Source organism: Megachile rotundata, chromosome 11 (genome assembly GCF_050947335.1).
Source record: "Megachile rotundata isolate GNS110a chromosome 11, iyMegRotu1, whole genome shotgun sequence".
NCBI classification, from domain to species: domain Eukaryota; kingdom Metazoa; phylum Arthropoda; class Insecta; order Hymenoptera; family Megachilidae; genus Megachile; species Megachile rotundata.
The window spans coordinates 14,215,407-14,228,118 of NC_134993.1; the positions used below are offsets into that span (position 1 = coordinate 14,215,407).

Below are 12,712 nucleotides of genomic sequence, written 5' to 3' on the forward strand. Positions count from 1 at the left end.
CAATTATGCTATACTTCTTATTAACATATTCATAATTATTTTTTGTTAAATATATTTGCAATTGTATATACATTATCGAAAAGAAGGGGATTTTATGCATTTATTATCATACGAAGATAATTATTTAATTACAGCGCCATATTAACACCATCTGTTAGCAAGCAGTCTAAGCTTTAGTTCTGCATTTTGCCATGAGACGCATGCGTATCTGTTTGACGTTCAAAAATTTAATTTTGCCCATTTGTAAGGTCTGTTGTACTAGATGTTCGATGTATTTTTAATTTCGTTGAAAAGGAATTATGAATTAACTGCGCAATTTTGAAGTGTCCGCACATTATAGCTACATCCATGGGTGTTCGTCCAGCTCGATTTTCCCACTTTAAATCAGCTCCTTTCTCGATAAGATACCTACTCGATTTTAAAGAAAATTATTAGAATATGTTGCGGAATTTTATTTAATATTTATTTACTGACGAGGCTAGTTCAAAATTTCCTGTCATAGCTACTATGTGCAAAGGGGTACGTAAACCACAGGCATCCGTTGTATTTACATTTGCATCACTTCGAAAAAGAAGTTCCAATATTTTTATATCCGATGCGCTTTTCATACTTAACACAGCTTCAAGAAGTAACCCTAACGAATTCTGATGAGGTTCCGAGTGTACTGTAGCTCTAGAAAAATTTATTTTTATTACGACTTTCGAAAATTGCAACATTATACTCGCTTACCCGTATGCTAGCAATAATTTAATCATCGGATAGAAGGGTCTTCGAATGACGCTAGTGTAAAGTGGACTTTCATGAAAGACGTCATAGACGTTCACGTTAGCATTGTTTGTTAATAATATAGTGGCACTTTTAACGTCTCGGTGTAAAGCGGCGTAATGTAACGGATATCTTCTTAGGTTATCCGTGCAATTAACTGCGGCGCCATTTTCTAGCAATGTTAGAATCGCATGCGAATGTCCTAATAAGGCAGCTTTGTGAAGCGGTGTCAATCCTATAGATATGAAACCAGTAATGTTAAAAATAATGTTGATTTTTCTTTTGTTTAATAAATAATATAATATATAAGATGCAGCAATGTAGGTATTAATTTATGCTTGTTATTTAAAGATAACCAACCGTGCATCGTTTTTGCCTCAATATCGATGGATGGCTGATCGCAGAGCAATTGTACGAGTTCCGTATCATTATGTTCGGTAGCGATATGCAGCGGCGTCAAGAAATCGGACCTTCTGCAATTAACATCAGCGCCCTAAAGTATATAATGTTTATAATATAATTATTTTAACATTAATACAATTCTAACTTCTAAATTTTTTTATTGTAGATGGAGAACACGAAACAACTTTTTCGTGCCTGAGACAGCGCTTCTCTCGCTATAGCTATATGCCGAACGGTGCAAGCTTGCAACAATTTCCAATTAATATCATCATACAATGATTTCGGCCAATCGGTAGGATCGATAATAACGACGCGACGAGTTGATCTTTTGGCCATGTTTAAATGAAATAATTAATAGAAATAATGAAAGGAAATAATTAATAGAAATAATGAAAGAAAATAATTATTAGAAATAATTGATGAAAGAATATTTGGGTTATAGAACAGAATGTCTTTTGTTTCTGTTTATGTTTAATAGAAATAATTAATAGATATAATTAATAGAAACAATTAATGAAAGAAAATATGGGTTATAGAACAGAATGTCTTTTTTATGGGTGATCAAATATTAACTTGTATAATATAGTTTTGATTGTACTGTTTATTTCAACAAAAAGCAGAAATATACATAAACATCAGAAGTAAAAGTTCACAAGTTGAATACAATTATTTATTTCTCGTTTAGTTTCATTACAATTATATCGTTCGAGAAGCACCATTAGTTTGAAAAAATACTTTCGGTGCCGAGTATACATAACTTCTTTCATAACGCACATGTACCATTGAACGTTTACATATAGGACTATTATGCACATAGACTCATTGTTACTGTTACACGTCTTTCTGCTCTTTTTCATGCATAGTCCAGAAAGTATTGTAAGTTTGATCACTAGTATAATAAATAAGTCACTCGCTAATTTTTAAAATTACAACTTTGGAGATTCCGAAATTTTTAAATCCATAAATAAAGGCAAGGGACATTTCACCCAAACTATTGTCATTCAAAGAAACATTTTCATTTGCATGTTGCTGAAATACGATTATTGTTCCACGTTTCTTCTTGAAGATATCTCAACTTTTTGTCAAACCTTTTAATATCAAGAAGGAAGATATTTTTGTAGCATAACAAGAAGTCTGAATAACGATGTTGATTCGTTCGTTTAAGGATATATAAATCTATTCTTCATTAGTAAAATCGAACATGCATCAAAAATAGCTTAATTTTTGTTCTGTGTGCGAAAGTGGGGAAAACTGGAGTCCTCAATATTGCATAATTGACTAGAATCTTGTATCTCTAGAATCTTATTCTGTTTGAAATTATATAGAAAACGAGTAAAAAATAGTAATAAAAAAATAGAGTGGGAAGCTTTGGAACATTGTAGAGTGCAGAAGATATAAAGATGTAAGAGTGTAAAGTCTAAGTATTTGACATAGTGCAATGTGTACACTTTAAAAGCTGAGACAAAATGTTAATACTAATGCCTTTCTGTTTTAGATGAGAGGAGCTAAAAAAATACGAGTGCCTTATTATCAATGAAACTCAAACCGAATTGATTGATGTTCCTTTAATTGTACACAATAATCAATATTTCTCATCTATAACGCTAATTACAATGAGTAATAAATACTGAATCATTCCGTCGCAACGATACTTAATCTACGTAAATACTAATTACACGCTAAACGATCGTCAAAAATATAGAGCATCAAGTCACAAAAAAGATTTTATCGCCGATCGTTCACGGATCGATCGGTCAGTCGTACGCTGGTTTTAATCTCTCTCTCTCTATTTCTCTCTCGTTTTTTATATCTATCTCTCTCTATTCTGCTGTTGTATCTACCGTGAAAAATAATCATTGTACGCGTTCAAGCGAACAAGGAACCAAAAGGAAAATTTATTCAGTCTCCTCGGAACATTTTGCTCTATGGAAGGCCGTGTTTGGTTCAATCGAGAAGAACATTACATGTTATTTGGTGTAAGTTTTACAAGTTTTCTTTCCTCCTTTTTTTCCTTGAATCATTTCTTTCTTATTTTCAGAGACAATGGTCATTGGCGTAACCATGCAGTCCAGAATATTCGCTCTTTCAATAGAAATTCGAGCTGAACGATATTCAATTATATAAACATAATATTCTCAGATTATAGAAACAATGTTAAAGCGATACAATGGCCTAGACTAAAACTTCAGTTATGCCAATGACAATGGTAAGACGATGGATTATCTGTAAAAGATACTTCACACTTTATATTCACGGTAGGAATTAAAATTTCACCTGGATCTCGTTTTTGATAAACTTTTTACTTTCATATTCAATAGAGCATAATTGTCAAGAACATTAACTCGAGAATCCAGTCACGAAATTTTAATTCTAAACTGATGCAAGAATCATCACTGATTATTCCCGCAGACAGTATAGTATAAGTCTGTACACGGCTAAAAAATTAATTGACAATTATGTTTAAAGTAAGGGTAGGAGGATGTACGTCGAATATAAAGTGTGAATTCAATAGAAGATATGTTGTATATCGTCCATTAGCTTTGGATTCAAACTGGTATTTTCAGTACTCAATATATACACCATTGATCTTACACATACAGTGAACCAAAATAGAGAGCAAAATAATTAGAGTGTATGTAATGATGCAATTACTTCAGTTCAAGGTACAGCAACAAATACATTCTCAACAAAGTTTGTAATGTTTAATCTTGTATTTCATATGAAAGACTGTAAAGTAATATTTCATTTTTCAAAGTAAGCTTAAGGCTTAATACTGCAACATATTCATACTCAACAAAGTTTGTAATCTTTAATCTTGTATTTCATATGAAAGACTGTAAACTGAAATTTCATTTTTCAAACTAAGACTGTCATCTTGAAATTTTATAGAGATTTAAAGTTATTTAGATTATGTAATATTTTTATAACAAGAAGCTTATTTTGCTTGCCACCCTGGCTGAAATAATTGTAAAATTATATACAAGTATTATCTTAAATTGATATATACAGGAATTTTTTCTAGGTTTACTTCCCACTGTATGCGTGTACAATATCTCTCTCTATCCCTCTTGCAAACTAATTCAAAGAGGATGAACTACATACACGTATGAACTTGTTATACACGTCCGTATATGTAACAATCCACAAAAGCGAAACGAATGGTAAACAATTATAAAATGACATATCAGCCTCGTTATTTTTTTTTCTATTCTATCGTTCACTATCGTCTCGAATAAATCTTGTCCTCCTTTTATTGTAGGTCGTCCATGTAATCCCATCACCTAGTCGTCTAATCGGATGGAGTCTATCGAGCCTAACCCATGGAAAAACTATTCTTCGTCCGTTTTTTAATCAGTCAGAAAAGCATGAGGATAGTTTGATTCGAATACACTACGATTGTTTTAACGATTTCAGTCGTCGCACGATTGATCGGGGCTCTTCCTGCCCGTGCTGCAAGCAAGGAGAGCTTGAGGGTGTTTCACAAGTGTCCCTGAAATGAGGAGCTAATTCTGAATTAGATTTTCGCAAAGGGAAATCTTGTTCAGAATCTACCCCTCATTTCAGGGACGTTGTGAGACACCCTGTATAGTGTTTTAACACGTTAACTACTGTAAGATTAATACAATTGACGTTGTACTAGCGAGTACAGTAAACTCTTGTTATATCACCCCGCACTAGGGAGCTATTGTTACATTTTCATCTTGATTACTTAAATCCAAGAATTAAGATAACTTGAACATTTTGAAAATATAGATCTTGCCAAAATTTTTAATAAATTTAAAATCTGGAGGCTTGAAAACTCTACAGAGAAGGGTGGCGATATAACGAGAGTCCTAAATGATTAACGTGTTAAGAAATACAAGAGCACGCTGAAACCAAACGTTCTTAATTCAGGGTGTTTTCTATTTTGGAAAAGAAAGATAAAATCTTACAACGCATTGGCCAAAGGTTTAAGAGGGCTATTTCAGCAGGCTCTTGTAAGTGAAGTCTTTCTGAGCACCGTGTTTCTTAAAGTAGTCTCTCTTGTCTCGCCGTTTGAGAACGTATTACTGTTTCATAACAGAATAGCTAAAAGAAGGGGGCGTCAGAGAGAGAGACGTCAGAAAATTATCTTGCGTATACGTGAGTCCGAAAACGTCAGTTCGTTACCCTCGTGATAAAGATCCCTCGTATCAATCACGTTTTCGATATTACTTTAAGTAACAGTTTAATATACTAGACGGTGCTGGTAAGGATATCCTCGTGATTGAGAGCTTATCTGATACTGAGCAGAATTAGAGTAAGGATCATATGCCTGTAACAAAAATCAATTATAAATATTTCTTGTAAATCATACTTATAGTACATCATTTTCAGGGTTGCTAATACCTGAGAGCGCTTTCTGGAGACCATAAACCTCTTCTCGGGGAGGTTGTAGTAACTCTGAGGATACACAAGACCATACTGGGGGCTGCCGTATTGAGAACCGTCGTATTGTTGACCATATTGGTTCTCGTATTGTTCATAATAACTGGATGGATGAGTGCGAATGATTCCTATGTCTGAAGGAGACAGGGAGTCCAGGCTGTAGTGACGAGGGGGATACACTGGAGAATCCATCCATGGAATTACTATTTATAGATTGAAACAATCATGTATTAAAATTAGACAGATAGACTGTTTGCATAACGTTCAAACCAGAGCTAAAACTTTTATACTCAAACACTAATTTCATTTAATTTCATTTCATTTCATAGTCCATAAATTCACACAATTATAGTACGTTCTATATTTGTAAATCTGTAGATCTCTGTAGTTATCTATGAAACTCTGGTTTGACTGTAAAGATATATTGCATGTACCATTTCGAGGATCCTCTTCATCAAGAAGATTGTCTTCGTCCTCCACATTCTCGTACTCGTCGTTCATGTACTTGTGCCAGTTCCTAAATATTAAAAACACTTTAGTTTCAGGTGTACTTGGAATTATGATCCACAATGCAATTACCGTTTTCTACGCTCGTTCTCCCAAAGGGACAGAAGAGTTAACACGTCTTCCGGATCGATATCCAATTCCCTTTTGAATCGCGGCTCCTGATAAATTGGAACGCTGAAAATTTCAAGTTGGGTAACTTCCTTTGTACTTAACATTCAAGCTAGCATTTACTCAAATCGATTTCATCGCAGGTTGTGCATGCAGTATCGAAGAGTTTGAATGGAAAAAGCAGCGAACAAAAGGATAGTTTGCACCAATGACCAGCAAATCGTACGCGTTTGCGCTGAGATAGAATGTTATCGTAGGTCGGGTCTGCCGAGCATGCTTGGCACGCTCTGTTGCGGATGATCGATATGGCACCGGCGAACGCCAACAGCTGATTGGCTGGTCATATGCCAAAACGATACGGACTCGTCAGGTGGTTTCATTCAGAAACTTAGTATATACACAAATGAAGAAAAAAGAGAGGGAACAAAATTGAAAGTCTATAGAATCTCTATAAGATATGTGAATGATTTAACAGCGAACTTGTCGACTCAAGAAATTTGCACTATAATGATAATTTTAGAAGGAGAGCTATGGAAGTTACAGAGAATAGTTCAAGGCTTCTGTTTCCTAATTTATGTATCTATATGCCAGTAAATGTTCTCTAGAAGGTTCACTTAGAAAGAGATAAGGACCAGAAAAGTTTAAAAGTTATGTATGGATAAGAGAGCCTAGGGAGAGCTTATTAGGGAGACTTAGCATTTTTATATCTTTAAAGGAAGTAACTTCCTATATTCGTTGATATAAAATTCATCTGGAACGAGAATATGCACCGAAAGTGTCATAGCTAACTAGTCAGCTGATATATCAAGTAATAGACCTGACCTACTTTTGCTCCATTCAGCTTTTCGTGGATACACCCCTTGGAAAGCTACACTCTTGCGTCACGAGTATCGAACGTCTCGATGACTGCACCAAATTGTACTTGTGTCTACCCACGCATCTAGGAACGCCCACGCGAGGGATGCTTTAGCGAATTGTCGCGTGAATGTTTTGTTGAATCCCGAAATTTCATTCTCACGATTATTAGATTTTAGCCGCCCACAATTTATTTCATGTTAAAAGCTTTTTATATTTTCTGTTCTTTTGAGTTATACGCTTGTGACCTGTTGGCGTTAATTAACGTTTGTACAAATGAAAGGTCATTAATATCTCGAGGTCTGAAGGATAAAGTTGAAACAAAGATATGTTTTTTAAAAAATGACGTTCAGTAATATGTTCAGTATGGAGATAGGTCGCGATAAAACAGTTTCACGTCTGTGAAATATATTTTTATACGTTCCTAATTATCCCTTGTAACTTTCAAACATACTAATTCCATATGTTTCCAGGTTCGAACAATTTTATGACCCCTCAAAGATCAACTTGGAGCATGTTTTAAAACTTGAGACGGAAGCTGTTAATATTAATTATCTAGCATCAAAACTTTTGCAAGGAGATTCTAAAGAAGCAAGATAAAGATATTAAAGAAGCAAGCTACATCATTGGAAGAGTATTTTATCAACGGCAATCAGCAAAGACTTTGCTTCTCGTTAGAAATTAATTTCGAAAATTGAATCGCATTAAGAACGACTGTCAACCGGTTTCAATCTTGTCGAGTCTCCCTCCTATGTAAAGGAGAAAAAGTGCACGAGTGACCTGTGACATTTATTTACGGGTCAAGCAATTGCACGTCGACGCGGCGGCTACGTTTTTCCGCGTAAAAATAAAAGTTTGACGTAAGGAACTCTACCGGCTGACTTTAAAATAATTGATCATGCTCTGACGTATCGGTGAACGTCATCGTCGACGTCATTTAATTAATGAATAACTGCTTCGTGTGTACGTTATAAATGTCGTCGATAGCCTTCGCTGTAAAGATATCAAGTTTCAACCTATAGTTGAATCTTGCATCGCTATAATTGAAACTCTGGATTGCCGATCAGATGTAGGTGCATAGTGTCTCACTAGGAATATAGAGATCTAGGGAGATATACATATACTGTACTATATATATACATATGTATGGTTAGAAGGATATGAGGATATGTGGAGATAGATATATGTAAAGTATACATATATATTTTTATGTATATGTATATGTATAGTTAGATGAAAGATATGAGGCTATGGGGAGATAGACATATGAAGAAAGTACATATATACTATATATATGTACATGTATGGTAAGATGAAATGTATAGATTGTTTAAAAGTGTATGTACTAACAAGTAAAACAGCTGAGCCTAATTTCGAATTGTATTGCAGATGAAAGAGAAGGTGAACAATTTGGAAAGCGTTCCCTCCACGAGTGGACTAAGAAGAGCAGGTTCAACATACTCCGCTGATCAACTTTGATAACGACGTCGTATTGAACCGACTTGGTCGTCAAGCCGACCGTCGTTTCTGCCGAGGGCAACGCCCTCGCCAACCCTCTCATCCCCATTCAGAAGAAATGTCGAAGAAAAAGAGGGTTGTCCCGAGCAAGAGGGCGGGAAAGGCGTGCTCGCAAGGGTGGGAACAGCCGGGTTACCAAGTCGATTCACCCAGCCTGCTACAGGTGCATTATTACGAACTATGAAACGCTCTCGAAAACAGCATGAAATGCAACACATTCTGCGTCAAACTCTTTTTCAGGTTTCACTCACCTTCTCTTTGCTTGAGACACGGACTGCTGAGTGGATGTTGATTGGAATGACGAGGTAGATGGTTTTATGGTGGTTGATCCGACTCCAGACTTCTCGGACCTCTTCCGACGGTCTTCGTTCAAGTAGTAGCGAGAGTACGCGGGAACGTCCCAGACTTGCGGCATCTCGTCGCCTAGTTCGTTGACGAGGACCTTGCTGTAACTATGCAGAAAATGTTTGTTAGGTTTATTGGTAATGTAGGACACTTGGAGTTAGATTCTGGATTTTGTAGGTATGCATACTGGGATGTGAAGTATTGGAGTACAGCATATGAAGTATTGGGGTATAGCATACTGGGATGTGAAGTATTGGGGCACAGCATACTAGCATGTGAAGTACTGGAATTTGAGATGGAATTGCAGAGCGATAGGGCACGTTGGAATATGGAACATATGGAACCCTTTGTAGGGATACAAGGCACAGGGATACAATACATAAGAACACAGGACCTTCAGATACAGTAGAGCACTAGAATATGAGTAGAATAGTGGAGCAAAGCACTGAGATACAGAGCTCTAAGATATAAAATGTGGAAACATAACAAATATTTGTCCACCATAAAAATTAATATATATCTCCTGTAATAACATTATGCATCCAGTATTTATATCTTCATTTATAGGCTAATTTTACCAGCAATTACAAGGTATTCATAATATACTCATAAGATCATATCATTATAAAACACTTACTCGTAATTCTTTTCATAGGGAGGAAAGGAATCACGATCGTACATGGCATTGTTAGGAGTATTAGAACGAGACTTCTCCTCTTCGGCCAAAGCTGCCTTCAGTCCACCTAATCCTGCCGAGGCAAGAGTTCCTGTAACACAAAGAAAGGGTGTAACAAATGATAACAGAAGATCATTCAGGGAGACGTACTTTTCTCTGCTGTAGAGGAATACGAGGTGGTTTTGCTTTCTGCTTGACGATTCTGTTGATTACCAAACATCAACATCTCCTGTGTTCGTTTTGCTAAAATAGTAAATAAGTAAACATCTTGGAACATATAAATATGTTCTGATAGTTTAAAATATCATAGGAAATAAGTCTTACGTTTTGGTCTCATTGTTTGCTCAGTCTTTTTTCCTTCTTCCAGATTCGTCGGCAAGGATTGGACCATAATGAGACAGCACAGAGTCAACCACACCCAGGCGTACATCGTCTAGAAAAAATTTTTTACATGATCTTCTGTCTAATAAGTAACAGGTAGGTTTTAAAATTCAGCTACTTTTAGAAGAGTAAAAAAATATTCCTTGTAGATGGTGGAAGTAATGGTTGCTGAAGAATTCATCGTATGAACAGCGCACGCATAAGACGTAGATCCACGGAGATCAAAAACTTTCAAATTTAGAAATTAAGGAATTTACAAACAAGTGTAAAAGTTTCGAACTCTCGAAAAATTTATTAGGCATCGGTACTGAATTTATTAGGTTTCAGTACTGAATACATCATTTCGATAAAGTATGCTCTTCGTATACAGGTTAAAGTCTACGTAGCATAGGCAAATGAAGATAGCAGGTCGCTACAAAAGAAGCTTAAATGTCACATAATGCGAAATGTCAAGAATCTATTTCCATTGCGTGTAAAAGATTAACGGCGATATCGTGCAGTTCCTTATTTTTTTATGATTCGAGTCTTACACGAAATTAATGGAATATAGTTAACTGATATTTCTCAAGGTAGTACCCTGCGTACTCGCAATTAGTTTATGTACAGAGTAGAATAGAGTATGTCAGGAAACTTATAATAGATCTGTTTAAAATGTCAAAGTTTGAAACCCTAAAGCCATTATAAAGAGAACCTATATATTGCTTGAAAGTTTGCAAGTTTAAAGATTCAAAGAATTTGAAAATGTATACATTAATTTCCTAAATTTGAAAGTTAGAATAATTCGAAATTTGCATCTCCGAAAGCTCCCCTAAGTTAAAGTCAGTGTTAGCGATAATATGTTTGGGTAGCTTTGATAAAATCGATCGAAACTTCGTGATTGGACGCGAGCGATAGCGTGTAACAATTAAAGCTGAGCAGGAAATGAAATTGAACCGGATATAGTAGATCCAGAAATCGCACACTTGTTGCGTCTAGAAATACTATAGCTCATTTATCGCGTTTGTGTACGTCTATGCAACTCGCAATTAAAAATACATTTCATTGACTGTACTTTCATTGATGACTCGAAATGCTCATACTTCTTCTCTGATAATGAACTCTTAAATCAAAATTTACAGATTTTGAATTCGTACAATTTCTGCGTGTTAAAATGTCGATAATACAAGCCTATCACTGTCAATCTTTCTGATAAATTTTTTATAGAAAATATTTTTACTCTTCCAACTTTAATTTTTGCAGGTACCAATTAAATTGACAAGAGGATTTGAAACGATTGTCAGAAGGAAATTTTCACCTTAGTTGTTCTGGAGTTCAAGATTTCCTCGGATGTTTCTCGTGGCGATGGTTCTCGAGGACGTAGAGAACTGGCGAGTTCGGCTGGTCGAGGTAGAATGAATGTTGGAGCTCGACAGGACGACTAGAAAACCAGTGGAGGGTACGGTCGATCAACCAACCCCACCTTGGTGAACGAGCATCCCCTACCCTTTCGAGCAACCCCTACTCGAGGTGATATGACGTCCACACGCGCACATTTCTGCAGACACTCCACACAGAACTTGTATACGCTATTGTGGTACGAAATACGTCTACCCACGCGATGACCCGACCAAATCTTCGGTTCTATTCTTAAAATCTTCTCTCGCGTATCCTTTCTTATTGTTTTGAAGGTAAATGGGCAGACATGAAACTTATCTTTACTTTCAAAGAACTTTCAGAATTGTACAAGTCTCTTATTTTAATTCCAGACTTTTTTGGTAAATTGCGGACTGAAATTATAGTGTGTCAATGTCATTTGTAGATGGATGGCTCTAGGTATTAACAGAGAAAGTTCCTGGAACCGTTTACCCTATAAAAGTAGAGAATTCTCTTAACTACTGTTAATTACTATTGTTTTAACAATCCTATTGTTTTAGGTAATTTACAAAATTTTCCTTGTGGTCTGGAAGTTCCAGGGTTGAAAATTGTAGCAGCGTTTTCCGTATTCAGTCCCCAGCTCTTCTTCAACCCCCGCAACAGGCAAAAACGCCCACACCCTCCCCATCGTACAACGCCCACGATTACCCAACGCCCACGCATATATTTTCTGTTGTGCATGAGAAACAGGATCGAAAGGGGAAAGAGGGAGACGTGCGAAATTTCTTCTTTTCCTTCTGCGTTATCACGCTGACGTCTTACGACAAAATATTTATCATCGCCTGAGATCCTTGAAATATTTATGACCTCGCCCCCGTACGATCTTCGGATTCTTTTTTCTATACAAAAAATTAATTTCTCAGGTAAAACTCTTTGATAAATAATTTTCAATTTAATTAAAAAGATATATTATACTCTCTTTTCAGAAAGAGCAGAGAGAAAGAAATTCTCTGGGGAAGTTTTTGAAAGCTTAACTGTTTACCTGAGATGCATCTTGACGTATCTTCGTAATTGATCTATTTCCGAAGAACGCACGCTTGCGCAAATTCGAGCTGCGGAAAAAGTGCGTCCTAAATCGTTTCTCAGAAAAACAGCGAGATCTCGAGTTTCAATAATTAAGAGATATTTATCTGTTAATTGTATTAAACTTATGGAAACCAGTACAGCTTTTTTTGCAGTACTATGCCTGGATTTAAAGCATCAGTTGTACTGGAAAAAATGAACACCATCTTCAACGAATTTGAACAGGAGGGTTTTTGTGAATCTACTGAAAGCTTGATTATTCGGAGGATACAGGACGCTATAATTACGGGTTGGTTCTATGAAGTAATATAA

At 36.0% G+C, this 12,712-nt stretch overlaps 2 protein-coding genes and 2 long non-coding RNA genes across 6 annotated transcripts; 2 read left to right on the forward strand and 2 right to left on the reverse strand.

Moving 5' to 3' along the window:
* Positions 1-35: 35 nt before the first annotated feature.
* On the reverse strand, positions 36-1,227 carry LOC105661768 (uncharacterized). Its single transcript, XM_012279148.2, has 4 exons — positions 1,126-1,227; positions 730-1,000; positions 475-672; positions 36-408 (listed from the first exon to the last, which is right to left on the reverse strand). The coding sequence occupies exons 1-4, from the start codon at positions 1,130-1,132 to the stop codon at positions 228-230; spliced, it is 657 nt and encodes a 218-aa protein (XP_012134538.2). The 5' UTR covers positions 1,133-1,227; the 3' UTR covers positions 36-227.
* LOC143265421 (uncharacterized) lies at positions 394-3,279 on the forward strand. Of its 3 annotated transcripts, none has more exons than XR_013039960.1 (3): positions 394-519; positions 1,117-1,263; positions 1,334-3,279. It is a non-coding gene; the product is annotated as an uncharacterized LOC143265421 (long non-coding RNA). The 3 variants fall into 3 exon arrangements; XR_013039959.1 differs by lacking the exon at positions 394-519 and adding an exon at positions 880-1,017; XR_013039961.1 differs by lacking the exon at positions 394-519 and adding an exon at positions 952-1,034.
* LOC100881779 (prohormone-2) lies at positions 1,824-11,788 on the reverse strand. The gene is made up of 9 exons (XM_003700509.3): positions 11,259-11,788; positions 9,908-10,016; positions 9,734-9,826; positions 9,545-9,674; positions 8,814-9,014; positions 6,154-6,255; positions 6,009-6,091; positions 5,536-5,777; positions 1,824-5,461 (listed from the first exon to the last, which is right to left on the reverse strand). Exons 2-9 carry the CDS (start codon positions 10,011-10,013, stop codon positions 5,375-5,377), a joined length of 1,044 nt encoding a protein of 347 aa, XP_003700557.3. The 5' UTR covers positions 10,014-10,016; positions 11,259-11,788; the 3' UTR covers positions 1,824-5,374.
* Positions 5,314-7,510, forward strand: LOC143265420 (uncharacterized). The gene is made up of 4 exons (XR_013039957.1): positions 5,314-5,446; positions 5,524-5,801; positions 6,114-6,268; positions 6,333-7,510. It is a non-coding gene; the product is annotated as an uncharacterized LOC143265420 (long non-coding RNA).
* Positions 11,789-12,712: the final 924 nt, after the last annotated feature.

What these genes read in the sequence shown, in the direction of transcription:
- LOC105661768 (XM_012279148.2), bottom strand. An exon ending in AAATTATTGCTAGCATACGG is followed by an intron (nt 673 to 729) that starts GTAAGCGAGTAT and finishes AAATTTTTCTAG; the next exon opens with AGCTACAGTACACTCGGAAC. An exon ending in GGAAATTTTGAACTAGCCTC is followed by an intron (nt 409 to 474) that starts GTCAGTAAATAA and finishes AAAATCGAGTAG; the next exon opens with GTATCTTATCGAGAAAGGAG.
- LOC100881779 (XM_003700509.3), bottom strand. Translation starts at nt 10,013, where the DNA reads ATGTACGCCTGGGTGTGGTTGACTCTGTGCTGTCTCATTATGGTCCAA. An exon ending in GCAAACAATGAGACCAAAAC is followed by an intron (nt 9,827 to 9,907) that starts GTAAGACTTATT and finishes TTACTATTTTAG; the next exon opens with CAAAACGAACACAGGAGATG. An exon ending in GAGAACGAGCGTAGAAAACG is followed by an intron (nt 6,092 to 6,153) that starts GTAATTGCATTG and finishes TTTAATATTTAG; the next exon opens with GAACTGGCACAAGTACATGA.